The sequence below is a fragment of the Chelmon rostratus genome, chromosome 6, assembly GCF_017976325.1.
Source record: "Chelmon rostratus isolate fCheRos1 chromosome 6, fCheRos1.pri, whole genome shotgun sequence".
Taxonomy (NCBI): domain Eukaryota; kingdom Metazoa; phylum Chordata; class Actinopteri; order Chaetodontiformes; family Chaetodontidae; genus Chelmon; species Chelmon rostratus.
Genome location: NC_055663.1, coordinates 19,812,106 through 19,826,334, shown reverse-complemented (window position 1 = coordinate 19,826,334; position 14,229 = coordinate 19,812,106). Strand labels below are relative to the sequence as shown.

Below are 14,229 nucleotides of genomic sequence, written 5' to 3'. Positions count from 1 at the left end.
AGGGTCTGCTCAACCTGCACATTCCAGTTCATTTAGTGCCGGGGCAAGCACAGGAATGTCCCCTCATGTAAGGGATCACTGTCTTAAAGGTGGGCTCCTCGTGTGATTGAAACGGCCCTTCAGGAAGATAAATAGAGATGAAAGCCAAATGTGTTGCGCTCAGTTCCCCAAAGTGATGTCGTACCGGATACGTACTGGCACCTATTAACCTGCTCATCCTTTAGAGCGAAAACATTGCTTCAGCATCGCACGCACAATGTTTCACTCATAAAGCTGGGAATTTTAGACTGTATTGCATTAAGGGAAGCCCCTTGTATGACTGCTTGTGTTTAGACATTAGGCTTCTTCTGTGAAATAAAAGTAGGGTTTGGTAGAAATCATATTTACAAAAGTACAGTCAGTTTTCAGAGTTTTCTAATGCCTTCTGTCTGCACATGAGTCCAATCAGCTGTTCCTATCAGATGATGAACATTACTATTCATCTTATTTGATAAAACTGCGATTATTATTGTTAGGAGATAGCAGTTTACTAGCATTAACAAGACAAATCATTCTTGAAATAGACTTTCTGCAGAGAGACATGTTTTTGTTTTTTAAAGTAAATTATCAACAAATGTATCGTTATGGTAACGATGGTATCACATGGCTATAGTATTGCAACATTTCAAACAATTCCCAACTTTATTCATGCATGCACCTAACATATGCATATATGCAGGGGCATCACTTCTTCACACACACGCTCTCTCCTCTCTCTATCTTTGCCTCACACATACAAACACACACACGCTCAAGCACACACACCCACATACTGTACGCATACACACATTTGTGCCAGGAACATTCTGTTCACCTCCATCACTGGAATAGTCGGCCTCTTATGGTAACACAGAAAACCTGAGTGACATAATTGCCTTAGTCTAGAACAGACGGCAGAAGACGAAAGTACAGCATGTAATCGACCCTTCAACACGCACACGAAAATCCATAACCTGCTTCAGATTCGGCTATTCTATTCAAATGGGAGGCAGTTATTAGGATCCGGAGGTGTTAATATGTGTGCTGTGTGTCAGGACTGGAGGCCTGTGCCTGTCTAGCAGTTCCAGCTGCGTTGGGTTGTGTCTGTGGTTTGAGGCCCTCCGTGTTTCTCCGAGCGGATTCAACCTCTCAGCCTGCAGCAGCTGGCAGCCATCAAGCTGCTGGCAACACACGCACACGCACACACACGCTCACACAGACGTCCTTCCATAATTTCCATGGTAATCAGTAGGGAGCCAGATCGTGGTCGTGCCAGGGGTGGGGGGAAGAGGGGTGCTCAGCTTAGTTCTGGACTTCTGGTTTGGTTGGCTTAGGTGATCAGAGACACAGGGCAAGAACCAGGATATGAGCTACTCCTGCTGCTGTAAACGAATGTAATGAAAGAATTGGACACAGATGGGTAAGCCATGTAATGTAAAGTCTAAAGGATAATTCCGCTTTATTACAACTTGGGTCTTACTTCGTAGTTTTGGCCATCTTTGCTGTCAGTAATAACAACAATGTTCTCACCCAGCTGCTGAGATCTAGGAACGCTGCAGCATCACTAAAATGAGTTCAGATGGAGGAATAAGCAGGCGGTTCAATGCTAAAACAAGTTCAGTTCTGCCTTTTTATTCACGTTCTTGTTGAGAGTTATATGCTATAAATGCTAGAGCCAGCACCTGGTTATCTTACATTAGCATAAAGACCAAAAGCAGGGAAAAACAGGGAGCTTGGCTTACCAGCATCATCGTTTAACACGCTGTTATAGGTTATACTATTCAGAACAGAGCCAGGTTAGCTGATATTCCCAGCTGATATTCACTGTCCCAGTACTTATGCTAAGATAAGATAATCAGCTGTAGCATCATATTTACTGTGCAGACATGTGGGGCGTATTAAACTTTTCATCTGTCTACAAGACATTTAATATCCCTCTAACTGTTCCTTTAAAGAAGCTCCCAGGTTCGTCTTTCCACCATTAGGAAAAAGGCTAATGGTAGAATTAGCACCCAAATTGTTTGTTTACATTCATCACAGTTAACAGACAACACCTGGGTTTTCCTGTGCAATGAGGGATAATTCCCAGCATCTCAGGTGTGCTCACTTTCATAAAGTGATTTAGATAATCTGGCTGAACTGTTGGTTTGTTCTCAGCCTCCTCTCTCTCACTGTCTGACCATGTTACCATATCTTATGGTACAGTGTAATCAAAACAGATTGAAATGATTGCCAAAACTACAAACCCAGGTTGCAATAAACAATGATCCTTTAAACAGCCAGAAGCTGCACCAGAACCTGTCTGTTTGGTGAGACAAAAAAAAAAGTGGCCAAGAAGCTCTTGTTTATGCCACCACAGACCAAGCGAACATGGCAGAGGTAACGCATACAACTGTGGAGCACAAGCACGCTTAAAGTTGCTAAACTGCATCAGTCAGACGCAAAGCTCTTCCACCATTCAGGGGGGTAAGAGTAAGCCTGCTGTTTTGCCTGGCGACTAAACAAAACCTCGAATGACCTACTTTCATTCCTACCCCAATTCCTCCACCCCTTGCCTCCTCACACATGCACAGTGCAGCTAATACACTGGGACTGAATGGGGATTGAAAGTGTGAAGTGGATCGCCCAATCACAAGACACACAACCCCATGCTGATATCAGCTTCCTTTCCAAATGCAGAGGAAGGCTTTCAGTGAGAGTGTTTCTAGCCCAGAGAGTCCAGTCCAAAATAAATAATAAAAAAAGTGAAAAACATCATATCCCAAGAGGCTATGTGTTTAGAATACAAACAAGCTGTTTGGGATGAGAGTGCAGAGTGGCCCAGTGGTAAATCACTGCCCTACAGGCTATCAACAACCTCCTCCATCCAAAACACAATTCAATTACGGACGGTGCAGCAAAAATAGAGTAACAGGAAACATTTACAACAGCAGCAGTAATTATGTTTGGATCCAATTCCACAGGAAGTCATTACCATAGATTTCAAGAATATCTTTATCATCCAAGTTAAGAAAGAATTTCCTCCTCTGGTTGGGATAATATTTGTGTTGGTGTCAGTGAGAGGACAGAGAGCAGAGCGCTGCGAGGAGGGGTGGAGTTACTGACAGAAAAGGGAGTGGCTTCCGAACGCCTCGTAAAGAGAGTCATTTAAAAACGAACGTCCGCTGGCCTTTTGCGGCCGAGCAGCTCTGCTTGAAGTCTGCAGCTCAGGTAGGTTTAGTTGAAAACACTCGATGTGCGCTGGCAACATGGCCGACTGCTTTCCTGTGCTTAAGGGGGGCGGGGGGGAGTTCTACGACAGCGCTGATGTCTGCAGCAGGATAGCCTTGGACTCAAATTTCCTTACACGCTGTGAAAAGCGATCACACCACAAGTCCACACCTCTTCCTCCAGTTCAATATCCCCAGCTGAAATACAGAAGACCGGCCTGTCATTTTGTATTAACCCAAGAAGAAGACGAACTATCCCGCGGAGGCCCCCACTAACCGCTATCAGATCAGCTGATAATGACTCTCTTTTATTACGCTGATGATGGCAAGGACGACCCCAGCGTTGTGAAATGCACCTACTTAGTGAGCTGATAGATGCTGGCAGCCAATTTGTGATCAAAAAGGAGGGAAAATGGCTGTTTATTAAATGTACAGTTGTGCAGACTGAAGCACTGCCTCGCAGCCTGGCTTTGGCAGACTGGCAGAGGGCAACATGGCAGCTTTAAGGCCTGTGAGGAAGAAGAGACAGAGGGATTCCTCTTTGCTCTATTTATTTTCTGAATAAACACTTTTTACTCAGCGACTATCAATCTGAAGGGCCTTTATATAAGACTCGAAGGTCTGTGGGAGAAGCTTCCTGAGAAAAACAAAGTTAAGTATCAACTGTAATCCTTCATCCAACCTCACGCTCTTCTTCAAACACTTCAGACGCACAGCACTGATGCAAACATCGTCACGTCAACAAAGCGCAGATCTATGTCTTGTCACGGCGCTCTTACCGCGTCGTGAAAACATCATAACTCCACTGAACACAGCAAAAGGGCAGAGCTGCTAAAACATCATTCAGCCTCTTGAGAGGAGAAGCTATACCTGGAAAACTGTGGTCACGTTGCTGCCGTGCAGTAATACGGACTATATTTTCTAGTAAGTGAGACACTTTACGCTGTCTGGCATCTCCGCTGTTTCCGTCACCATGTGGTGATTGCGTTGTGGCCCCCAAACGTGCGTCTGACCCCCCTTAGGGAGGCTAGAGCCCCGTGTGAGCGAGGTGATGACTAACGTGGGTCAGCATGGGCTTGTTTACACATTAGAGACCACACAGACAAGACACGGTTAAGGCAGCATATGCACGCCATGTGTGTCTCATTTACAGGCAGGCTACGACTGGTCAACTGCTTAGCACCGCCGCCAGAGAGGAGAGCAAATGGTGCAGCAATGAGAAAATCACAGAGAACTACTACATCCTGAACTTTCCCATACTATCAAGACGGTCCGACCACTGCTGTCTTCATGTCCCACAACAAAAGCATGTAATAGAGACCATCCCTCAGCAGAGGGCTCCAGCCTGGCTGAGGTGACAGAGCAGAGGAGAGTCAGTGATGCTGTTAAAGTTTGCATCTTTGCATGTTACTGCCCGCTCTGTTCGTCTGGCAGTTCCATCCTGCTCAGCTTTTATTGGGACATCGCTGCGAGGAGAAAAGAGAAAAAAAAAAATCCAAAGCAGACGTGTTAATTGCCACAGTTGCATCAGTGAGAGCTGTTTACGACTAATGTCTTGATTTTTCGGGCTGTTTTTATTGTTCTCTAAGTAACCCCATCTTGAATCCCTTAAATGAATGGAGTCTGAATCTAACTGTAATGGTATCCATCCTGTTTTGTTTTTTACGCAATTGGTGTCTTTGAAATAGCACATTGCTGCGACTGAAAAGAAGTGAGTCTATTACAGCGTGGCTGTCTGATACCTATGTTCACTCTTACCATAATGAAAACATTACTATGTGAAGTGGGAAAAATATTTAAAGTAGTAGTTTCGTTTTTTCACCTAAAAACAGGAAATTCCTTCTCATTTTTGGATGGATGGAGGGCATAAGACTAAGGTTAAGATCTCTCTTTTCATAATTGCTCTTTAAAACACAGCAGAGTGTAAAATAATCTACCATCTGTGTCTTTATAGCCACACAGTAACTCTTCAATGTAAACTATACCGCCAGCCATTTTCCAGCTCATCACTCATTCAAAAACATACATCCTCACTCCATTACTGCAGCAAAGCAACTACTGCAGATCAAATTAATATTGACTGACACTCGCACGAGCCTCAGCTGAGACGTCAAACCTGAATCAGAATAAAGTGTAAACTGAAAAATATCTAAGAGTCTTTTCATATCTGAGTTGTGAATGTGTAGGAGTGTGTGTGTGTGTGTGTGAGTGTGTGTGTGTGACCACAAAGAAAAACAAACAAGCACACTACAACGCTAACTAGCCCTGAGAGCTGAGGGCATCTTTCAAGTGGCCGGGCCGACAGTGCAGCCTCTCATCTCCCAACCAAACCGCACTCGCAGGTCACAACGAGAGCTTTGATCACTCCAGAAGTCTGTTTCCCACTCACACACACGGCCTGCTCATTGATTTTGCATAAGGAGGGCTGAGGAGCTGATACGTTGTCCCGCCGCCTTCAGCACAGGCATGTAACGTGTATCAGTATCAGACGAGGTACAACGGCCAAAGCTGCTGCATTCCCCCGGCTTTGAGGACAGCAAGCCTCGATAAGTGGTATTAAAGTACAGGCCGGACAGATAAAAATGCATTTGTCAGTTTTGAGGCAGTGGTTCAGGGATCATCTGGGGAAAATGTTTGACATAAATAATTAGGGATGAGATGAATCACTCACATCGTATCCTCAGCTTCCCTTTCTCATCAGCACTTGAAAGCTGTTTCTAAAATAGCATCCCTTTAGCAACAAAACACCAAATCTGGCACTTTATGTTCAAATGACAGACGAGAGCCACACTTGCAACTATTCTGTTTATGTCTACATGAATCATACCCTCAGCTTGGTCTGACAGGTGCAACGTTTTTGGGTGAAAATAAAGACAATAATGACTTCGTTGATCATTTTAGTAGAAGATAAGTGAACGATAACCACTCATTTTTTTGCAAAAGAAATTCTAGTGAGGCATGAACGCTCGAACAAACTGTAATATCCACCTCACAAAAACAGGATCATAACATGCAAACACATAATGATAATTAGAATAATTATTATTTTAAAATGTCTATTATTGTTGTTGTTTTTTGTGTGTTACACTGCACATGTGACATACATGAAATTTTTAAAAACTCTGTAATCCTCAGTATCATATGTATTGTTTAACAGAAAAAAATACAAAAAATTCCGAACAGAGTCATAAAAGGCCAACATTCCTTTTTCCACAGCCTTTTCACTACTCTCTCTTTCCCAATTTCTCCCCTTTGCCTCAAACACAAAACTCGTTACTGAAAGAAGAAACCATGCCAGAAATATAAAAGTTGAATGGGACGCAAACTTCTTACCTGGTCCCTCTGGATGCATGGCAAAGAGGTCCGGCGATGTGACTTACTGTTGGACTGACTGTGTGCCATGTCTGAGGCTATCACAGAACTGGACCTCCTGCGCCTTTTAAATACAGGGATCTCTTCCCTGGCTCCAGTCACGGGGGTGCAGCCCTCCTTGTGTCTCCCTTGGTTGGGAAGGAGCTTGTCAGCATACCTCGCCAGCAGGATGCCCAGCACTCCGACCAGGTACGCTACGTACGGTCTCCAAGTGGCGCGTACTTTGTGCAGCGAGAAGAGCGAGATAGTCCTGACGATGCTGATGAAAAGGATCACAGATATGCCCTGATTCAGCCGCGCTACCATGAGTGCGCCGGTGGCCACGCAGACGAGCACGACCACGGCTGCTGTCGTGAATGAAAACAGCTGCTCATCTGTCCCGTCGAGGAGGGACCACGCCGCTGCTTCGCCCAGGTGGCACAAGGTTAGGAGGGAGAGGGCGGTCTGGATTAGAACCCCGCAGCGGATCAAGTAGACACCGACCCAGAAGAAGGCACATACGAGGGTGAACAATGGCGAAACCACACTCCAGCAAGTTTGCAACAGCTCCGCCGCGCAGCCTGAAACGAAGTGAAGGGGAGACGATGAACGCCAGAGTCTGCTGTCAGTGCTGCTGCTGGCTTCAGCTTTCCAGTCTGCACATTTGACCAACAGAGCGAGAAAAACCGAAAGAGACCCCGCGCACACCGCACTCCGGAGTCTCTGGGAACTCCATATTTTTGTGAACATTAGCCTCACCCACGACTCGTAATCTCGGTCACGGCACAGTGGGATGACACATGTTTTCACATAACCATTGCGATCCGGTGCGCTGAGGCTTTTTTCACGAGTGCTGCTTTGCGCACCGGTACTGTCAGATTCTGCAGGCATCGCCATCACTCATGACAGATATGAAGCATGAGGAAGTCTATAATGCATCTATACCAGCGTGGTCATGGGACAGGGCATGAGTTAGTGACAAAACAAACATCGTTTATTGTACGCATAATGAAAAAGTACAGCGAATACGCACCGATGCGTCTCCATTTACGCATGGAGATGTGCTGCCACTGAACACATTCTCTTTGTTTTTCCAGGTGCGGGCTGAGAAAGTGCCGCCCGAAACAGCACGAAAGGAGTCTGAATGACAGAGTAACTCAGATGTTACACAGATCTAGGGCACTGCTCCGCCGCACACACGCGTCCTGCGCTGCCCTCCTTTGTTGAGCGCCGTCTGTTTTGACTTCTGTTGTCCTTCCCTTCGCTTTGTGGCTCCACGGCCCGGTCCGTGCAGCAGCAGCAGCAGTCTCTGCAAATCATCAGTCCTGTTCCGTGAACACTGAGCGATAAAACGCGCTCCCTTTTCCCCGATGTTTGGCCACTTCCCTTTCTCTCCTGACACGGTAGAGGCTCCCCAGTTACTTTCGAGGATAAACGCTGCTGAGGAATTTCAAGCTGATGAAGTGAGTGAGTGAGTGTCCGTCAGGTTATTGCTCGGCGTTTTGAGGGGCAAATCCGGAGTGTTTGTCACCAGCTCTCCAACCAGCCGTGAGTCTCAGCTCATTCACACCCCCGAGTTCCGACTCCACACAGGGAGCAAGATATTGCAGCAGCAGTGAAACCCCCAAAATCTTTCCTCAGCCAGCCCAGCAGGCGTTGTCCTCAATAGATCTGATTTACGTTTAGATTTTTTTCTTTTGAAATTTTTTACATTATTTTTTGTAAAAATGAAATAAAATAAAAGTGTTCATGCTTTATTATTTAAACTGCAGCAAAACCTGTTTTTGTATAAAATGGGGTTGACCTATATTTTCCTTTCTGAATGGAATAAACATGATGCATTTAGGAGCAAATATTTCAGGCCATGTTTAATCTCAATGGCTGCATTCTGATTTGCAGTTATGGCCTAATGTTTATTCAAGGTTACCAAACCAACCTGGGGGCTTTAAACTGCCTTGGCATGAATTCATTTTTAACTGGGCAGAAGTGTCTAAATGCTGACGAATGGAAGCGCTGCATGCAAACTGTCCCAGAATAGGGCCGTGGTTTGCCCTCCAGCTTGACTCCTAACGTCCCCTCTCGCCCAGGTCATTGAAATATTCATCACACTTTAAGTGTCACTGATGATGTGTTACGTCACATGGTTTCCATCAATGTTTCAGCATGCAGATCCTCCCGTGTGCGTAAGTAGTTGTGTTCACAGTTCAGGGGGCACACGTGTTCCCTCGGATGTCCACGTAATGCTCTCACGGGATTGCACCCCCTCGCATCTACAGACCTCTACAGCCAAGCAAGCACACAACCTCACTCCTGTTTGCTGATGCACACACAGAGGAGCTGACGTACATACCGTGCATGTCATCAGTCTCTGTGTCTTTCTCCACTCTGCAACTCTTCTCTCTCACACAAACACAATGTTTTATACTGTATGTTTCACCCTGAAGCTTTTCAACATCTGCTCTTCTCACAGCATCTAAATGAAGACAGAGCGTGTTAATAGACAATGCTCTGTCATGCCATGCTCTTGTTTTTGCAGCCGCATGTCCTTCATTAATTTATGGAAATCCTGCAGGCTTTAAAACACAGAAGCAGCATACATAGCAGGACTGTGATGCTTTTCTCCCCCTTCACTCCTCTCTGTACCTGTGCTCATTCCCTGAGACTGAGACGGGTCAGCGCGACTCTCTCTAGCCATTGCTGTGAGAGTCCTGTGTATCCCTTGTCAGTTGTGATTAACGGGAAGCACGGGAGGAGAAGAAGCGCTAACAGGGAGCGATAGGAGCAGGATGAGGCCAGGTCCTGTCCATCACCTCTCAGCACATGCTCAGAGTGTGAGACAGCCCTTTCAATGCAGTGCATCACACGGGACAGCTGCCGGCTCCAAGCGTGAGCAGTTCTTTGCCACAACATCTTTTTTTTCACCTTATCAGAGCCCATAGGTAACTTTTCTTTCGAGGAGCTGATTGCTTCAACTGACTGGTTTATTTCGAGGGAGTTAGGAACAGAAACATTCCATCTTTGCAAACAGAAGATAAAAGCAAGACAAGAAGAGAGGAGTAGAAGTCAGCAAGAATATGAGATATACGAACATTCATTTTGCCATGGTGCACTCATGTTAAGACACTGTTGGTCCTCTTTTACATTTCAGAGGCAACTCCATCATAGGAAGGGGAAAATGTTGTCCAAAATAACTGGATCTGTGTGCGGTAATGTACTATAAAATGATGCAGATCATGCACAAGAGGAAAACTACAGTTAAGACAGATGTGGAATATCTGGAAGAACACACATGTTAAAAAAGTGAAGGCTAGCAGCCGTCCTTGTTGCCCTGCAAACCGTCAATGGCCAGAGAGAATGAAATTCATCATAACCTGCATGTTCCCCCAATGAAAAGCATCACTTTCTGGTTGCAGCACCTCAGGACAAGCTCATTGTGAAATTTTCTTTTCGTGTCCACAAACATGTCTTGAGGCCATTCTGAATTACCCGTAAGAATTTTAACGACTGGGGGAATGCACAAGCAACCGTCTTACCCTATTTGGCAATGTCACGGTCCATTGTAAAAGAGGAATCCTTTTATGAGGAGCAATTCATCAGACATCTGGTTTGGATGTTGCATGGGGGGCAGTCATCTGATGTGACCTCGCCCAGACCCTGAGCTGGCCTCTGGTGCTGCGGCTGACAGGTCTGATGTATACTCAGGAAGTGTGAATGTCAAAGGCTGGTTTCAAACAGAGTTGTTTACCACTAAGCCACTTCACCCTGCAGCCCCTATGTGCTCTCCTCGTGTCCAGCACGAAAATGCACTGATGACATTCCTCACACTTGATTTACACTGGTTGTAAGTAGCTTTCAATAATAGTAAATATAATGATACATCAAGAGTAACTGTCTTTCAGAGGAGTTGTCTTGTGACACAAAAAGCAGATTAAGATATTAAATGTTGGATTATCTACACATTACATGCATTATTCTATACATGTAATCCAGTGCAATCCAGAGTCGAAAGACTGAGGCAGAGAAGGAAAAACAAAGAGCGCAAGGCTGAATGGAGTGATGGAAACAAGTTTACATTGTGTTTGGCACTCGAGTGCAGAGTGAGATCCATCACAGCGTGTTTACCAGCCCTCATGGGCAACAGTCGGATCAGGGCCAAGTTTCCACTGAGGTGCTGCCATCATATACACAGACACGCACGTGCACGCACTTCCTACCAGTCATTTATCTGCCCATGTGTGTGTATACACAGTCGCACAAGTGCTCACAGAACAGGGGCATTCGGCGCCGGACACCCGAGGACTCAACAAGCTTCCTTTCTCTATAGAAACACGGATCTGACCGGGTGTTGTTACCCAAACTCTAATTAGTCTGTGCTATCTTGTATCACAGAATCAGGACAAAAATGGAGCAGGAACCTACAGCAGAGCCAGCTGCATTATGCATGAGTCTGGGTGAATGATTTCAACATCTGCCAAACTGTTCCCATCAATATTCCAATTTAAGTCATGTATAATCCAGGGATTCATTGGCACAAGGGAGCCACAGGATTCAGATGTCGAGATCCAGTTTTATATATCCTATATCACTGGCATAAAATGTTCAAGCCAAAGATGATGAGACAAAACACAACTGTCATTCTCCCCTGGTTTAATGAGAAATACAGAAATCTGTGTTTTGCTGATGCAGCAATTAAGCAATTAACTGATGAACAGATCAGAAACAATTTTTACACCCAGTGAATTTTCAAACTAACTTACCAAACATTTGATGATCCCAGCTTTCCTTTTCCTTCTCTTACATTAACTCAAATCTTTTGGACTGTTGGTTGTGGAACACAATACACCTGATGACATCACCTTCGGCTTTGGGAAACTGTAATAGACATTTTTCAAAGTTTCTAGTGTTTTAAAGACCAAGCGATGACTCAAATATAAGAGAAAAATCTGCAGGTGAATAAAGGTGCTAATAAACTGCTTCCAGTTCACTACAGTGTACTGCTGAAGAAGAAAGGCTCTGTGTGCCACCCTCCTCCTGTGCTTGTTGCTAAATAACACGGCTGACTCTCCGGACATGGCAGACTGTAACATACTGTGTCTAGAAGAAGGATAAAATGTCACACCAAAACAAGTGCCTATATACAGTACATGCACATGCAAACACTCACACACACACAGGCTTAGCGGATGGATTTTTGAAGGCTGATGCCAATAGAAATCAGTGTGTAGAGGGATGGCCTATAGCTGGTTTTGATATTCATATTCAAATTGAAAATGTACTTGTAGAAAACATTATCGAGCAACTAAACAAATCGATAAGATGTGCACAAAACTGCTTCAGGAGAAATCTTTATCATATTGATGCTAGTTAAGATGATAAAGGTCAAACTGGCTGCATGTCAGTCTAATCATGATACATACATTCCTCCACTGACTACTTGCAACTACATGCATTTCATTTTGAGGTATTTGAGTGTGTTTCATGTCCTGCTGCTTTAGATTTCTCCACCATTCCACTGCACTGTGGGAAATGTTGGATTCCACCTACCTTTATTTGACAGCTGTGGTAATTAAAGTACTTTACAAATTCAGATTTTCCAAATATTTTATGGACAAATGCATCATAGAAGCATAACCTGTTTGTGTCTCGTACAGACAGCACACGTGCACACTAGCGTGGCTCAGTTTTTGGAGGATAATGGGGAAGTGTATTGGGATTGAATTAAAGATGGGTACTTAATTCACTGGTGTGGGTGGGAGCAGTGCGGCCAGAGACAGAGAGAAAGTTGAAACACTGCCTCAGATGAATAATGCAATTTCAAGGTTTAAATGGGAAAGGAGCCACACATTTTATTGCATATATATTCAGGGGAGTTAGGAAAGTTGCATGTATGAGTTTTGGATGTTTCAGATCAAAGTTTTCAAAGCTGCTCTGCCACCGCAGCTCGCTCAGACCATGTGGCAGTTAGCTGGCGTGGGACGTGCTGCTTGTCTTAGACACTAGATATCTGCTTGAGCCTGGGATTTATGCTAACCCAGGCAAACTGCAGGAACTTCTATTTTATATCTCTGTCTCTCTTGTTCTGCAGAGTACAGATTTACTTCCTAAGCCTTCTCAAATAATGCAAAATAAAACTGTAGATCATGGCTTGACACACCAGGCAGCCCGGTGTAATTGGTCTGTGTTTGTTCAAGACATGCCAGGAAAAACACCGGCCGTCCACCTTGTATGAGAGTTGTCCAGCGCACAAAAGTCAGCTTTCATATGGGCATCTGGGCCAGGCGAGAAAGGCCAAGGGAGCTGACTGCTCACTTTTATTTTTTCGACGTCAGTTTACATGTTTTCCTAAACATGAGGAATGCTCTTGGGAGCTCGGGCCCAGAAACAGATCCTTAGGCTCTATTCACTTGTCAGGGAAACAGGGGGTCATGGGTAAAGTGCTTCACGGCAACTTTCCAGTCGGGGAAAAGGATGAGGGTAATGGACAACCTTTTCCAAAAGCATAATCACAAACAACAATCAAACAGATTGTTATTGAGGGCAACATACTTCGGTCTTGTTCTGCATGTTTAAATAACTAATTAGCTGGAACAGCCCTGAACAGGAACCACCACTGCTGGGAGAAAGTGTGCAACTCCAGTTTTGAAAGATCACAAGGACCTTTGTGGGATGATAAAATCCCATGACACTTGTGCTGATGAAACTCTTTCCGAGCCAACTGGATGAAGTCAAAAATGCACGACTGTCAAGCTGAAAAACAGCCTGTTTTTTTTACACTTTGAATAGTTTACATTTCAGAGGCCTAAGTTTCACTTTTCAGCAACACAATGTGATTGATGGATTATCTGAGACCCGTTGGACACACAAATCTAAACTTTTCCCACTTCATACTAAGCAAATATGACCTTTCTTCATGTTCTTTTTTAGCATCTTTGTTCCGAGCAATACTCTCAATCCACTGGGGGCGGACATATGGCAATATAAAGTGGGGATGATGAGGTATCGACCATTTGTCAGTAAAAAATTCAGTGTTTCTGTCGTCACTTTCATTCAGTCACGGCTGAACTCCTGATCAACAAGATGTTTTGAAGTATTGCATGGACAGTTTTCTTTTTTTTTTGCATGTTCAACAAACTCTATGCAGAAGAGGTGCACAGAAGACAACGAGGACAAGACGATTAGCAGGTTAAGAGTGTGATGAACAGGAAGCAGACTGTTGGTATAAGCCTGGCTTGAGTTGGCTGAGTTTTTGGTCCACTATCTGTGCGTTAGCGTTCAAAGTCCCCGTCACTGTGTGAAACAACAACCCCCGAGCTCGCAACCGACACACTGAACATGGTTTTGGTTGGTGAAGACCATGGAGGGGAATGGACATGGACAGGTCAGGATATGGTGACAAACATGACTGAAGCTGATGCATTATAACAACACAATCTCTTAAACTGTCTGGAGCCACATTGTTAAAGTGGTTCACTCAACAGTTCTAGATAAACAGTGGATCACCTGACAACTTCCCTGCTTTAGCTGAGCCTCACTGCTGTCGTCGTTTTAGGCCGCGGCAAACAGCTGTACACCACCAAGTGTCAGGCAGGAAAGTCAGAGATTAGCTAGTGCACAGTTTAGCATTTAGCAGCTAAATGAGGCAGATCTTTCC

General features: G+C 44.7%; 1 protein-coding gene across 1 annotated transcript in view; it reads right to left on the bottom strand.

Moving 5' to 3' along the window:
• pde3a (phosphodiesterase 3A, cGMP-inhibited) overlaps nucleotides 1–7,475 on the bottom strand; it is a 70,758-nt gene extending 63,283 nt beyond the window's left edge. Inside the window, exon 1 of the mRNA XM_041938708.1 lies at nucleotides 6,561–7,475. Coding sequence (XP_041794642.1) covers nucleotides 6,561–7,475 — 915 coding nt within the window. The remainder of the gene's footprint in view (nucleotides 1–6,560) is intronic.
• Between the last annotated feature and the right edge of the window lie 6,754 nt (nucleotides 7,476–14,229).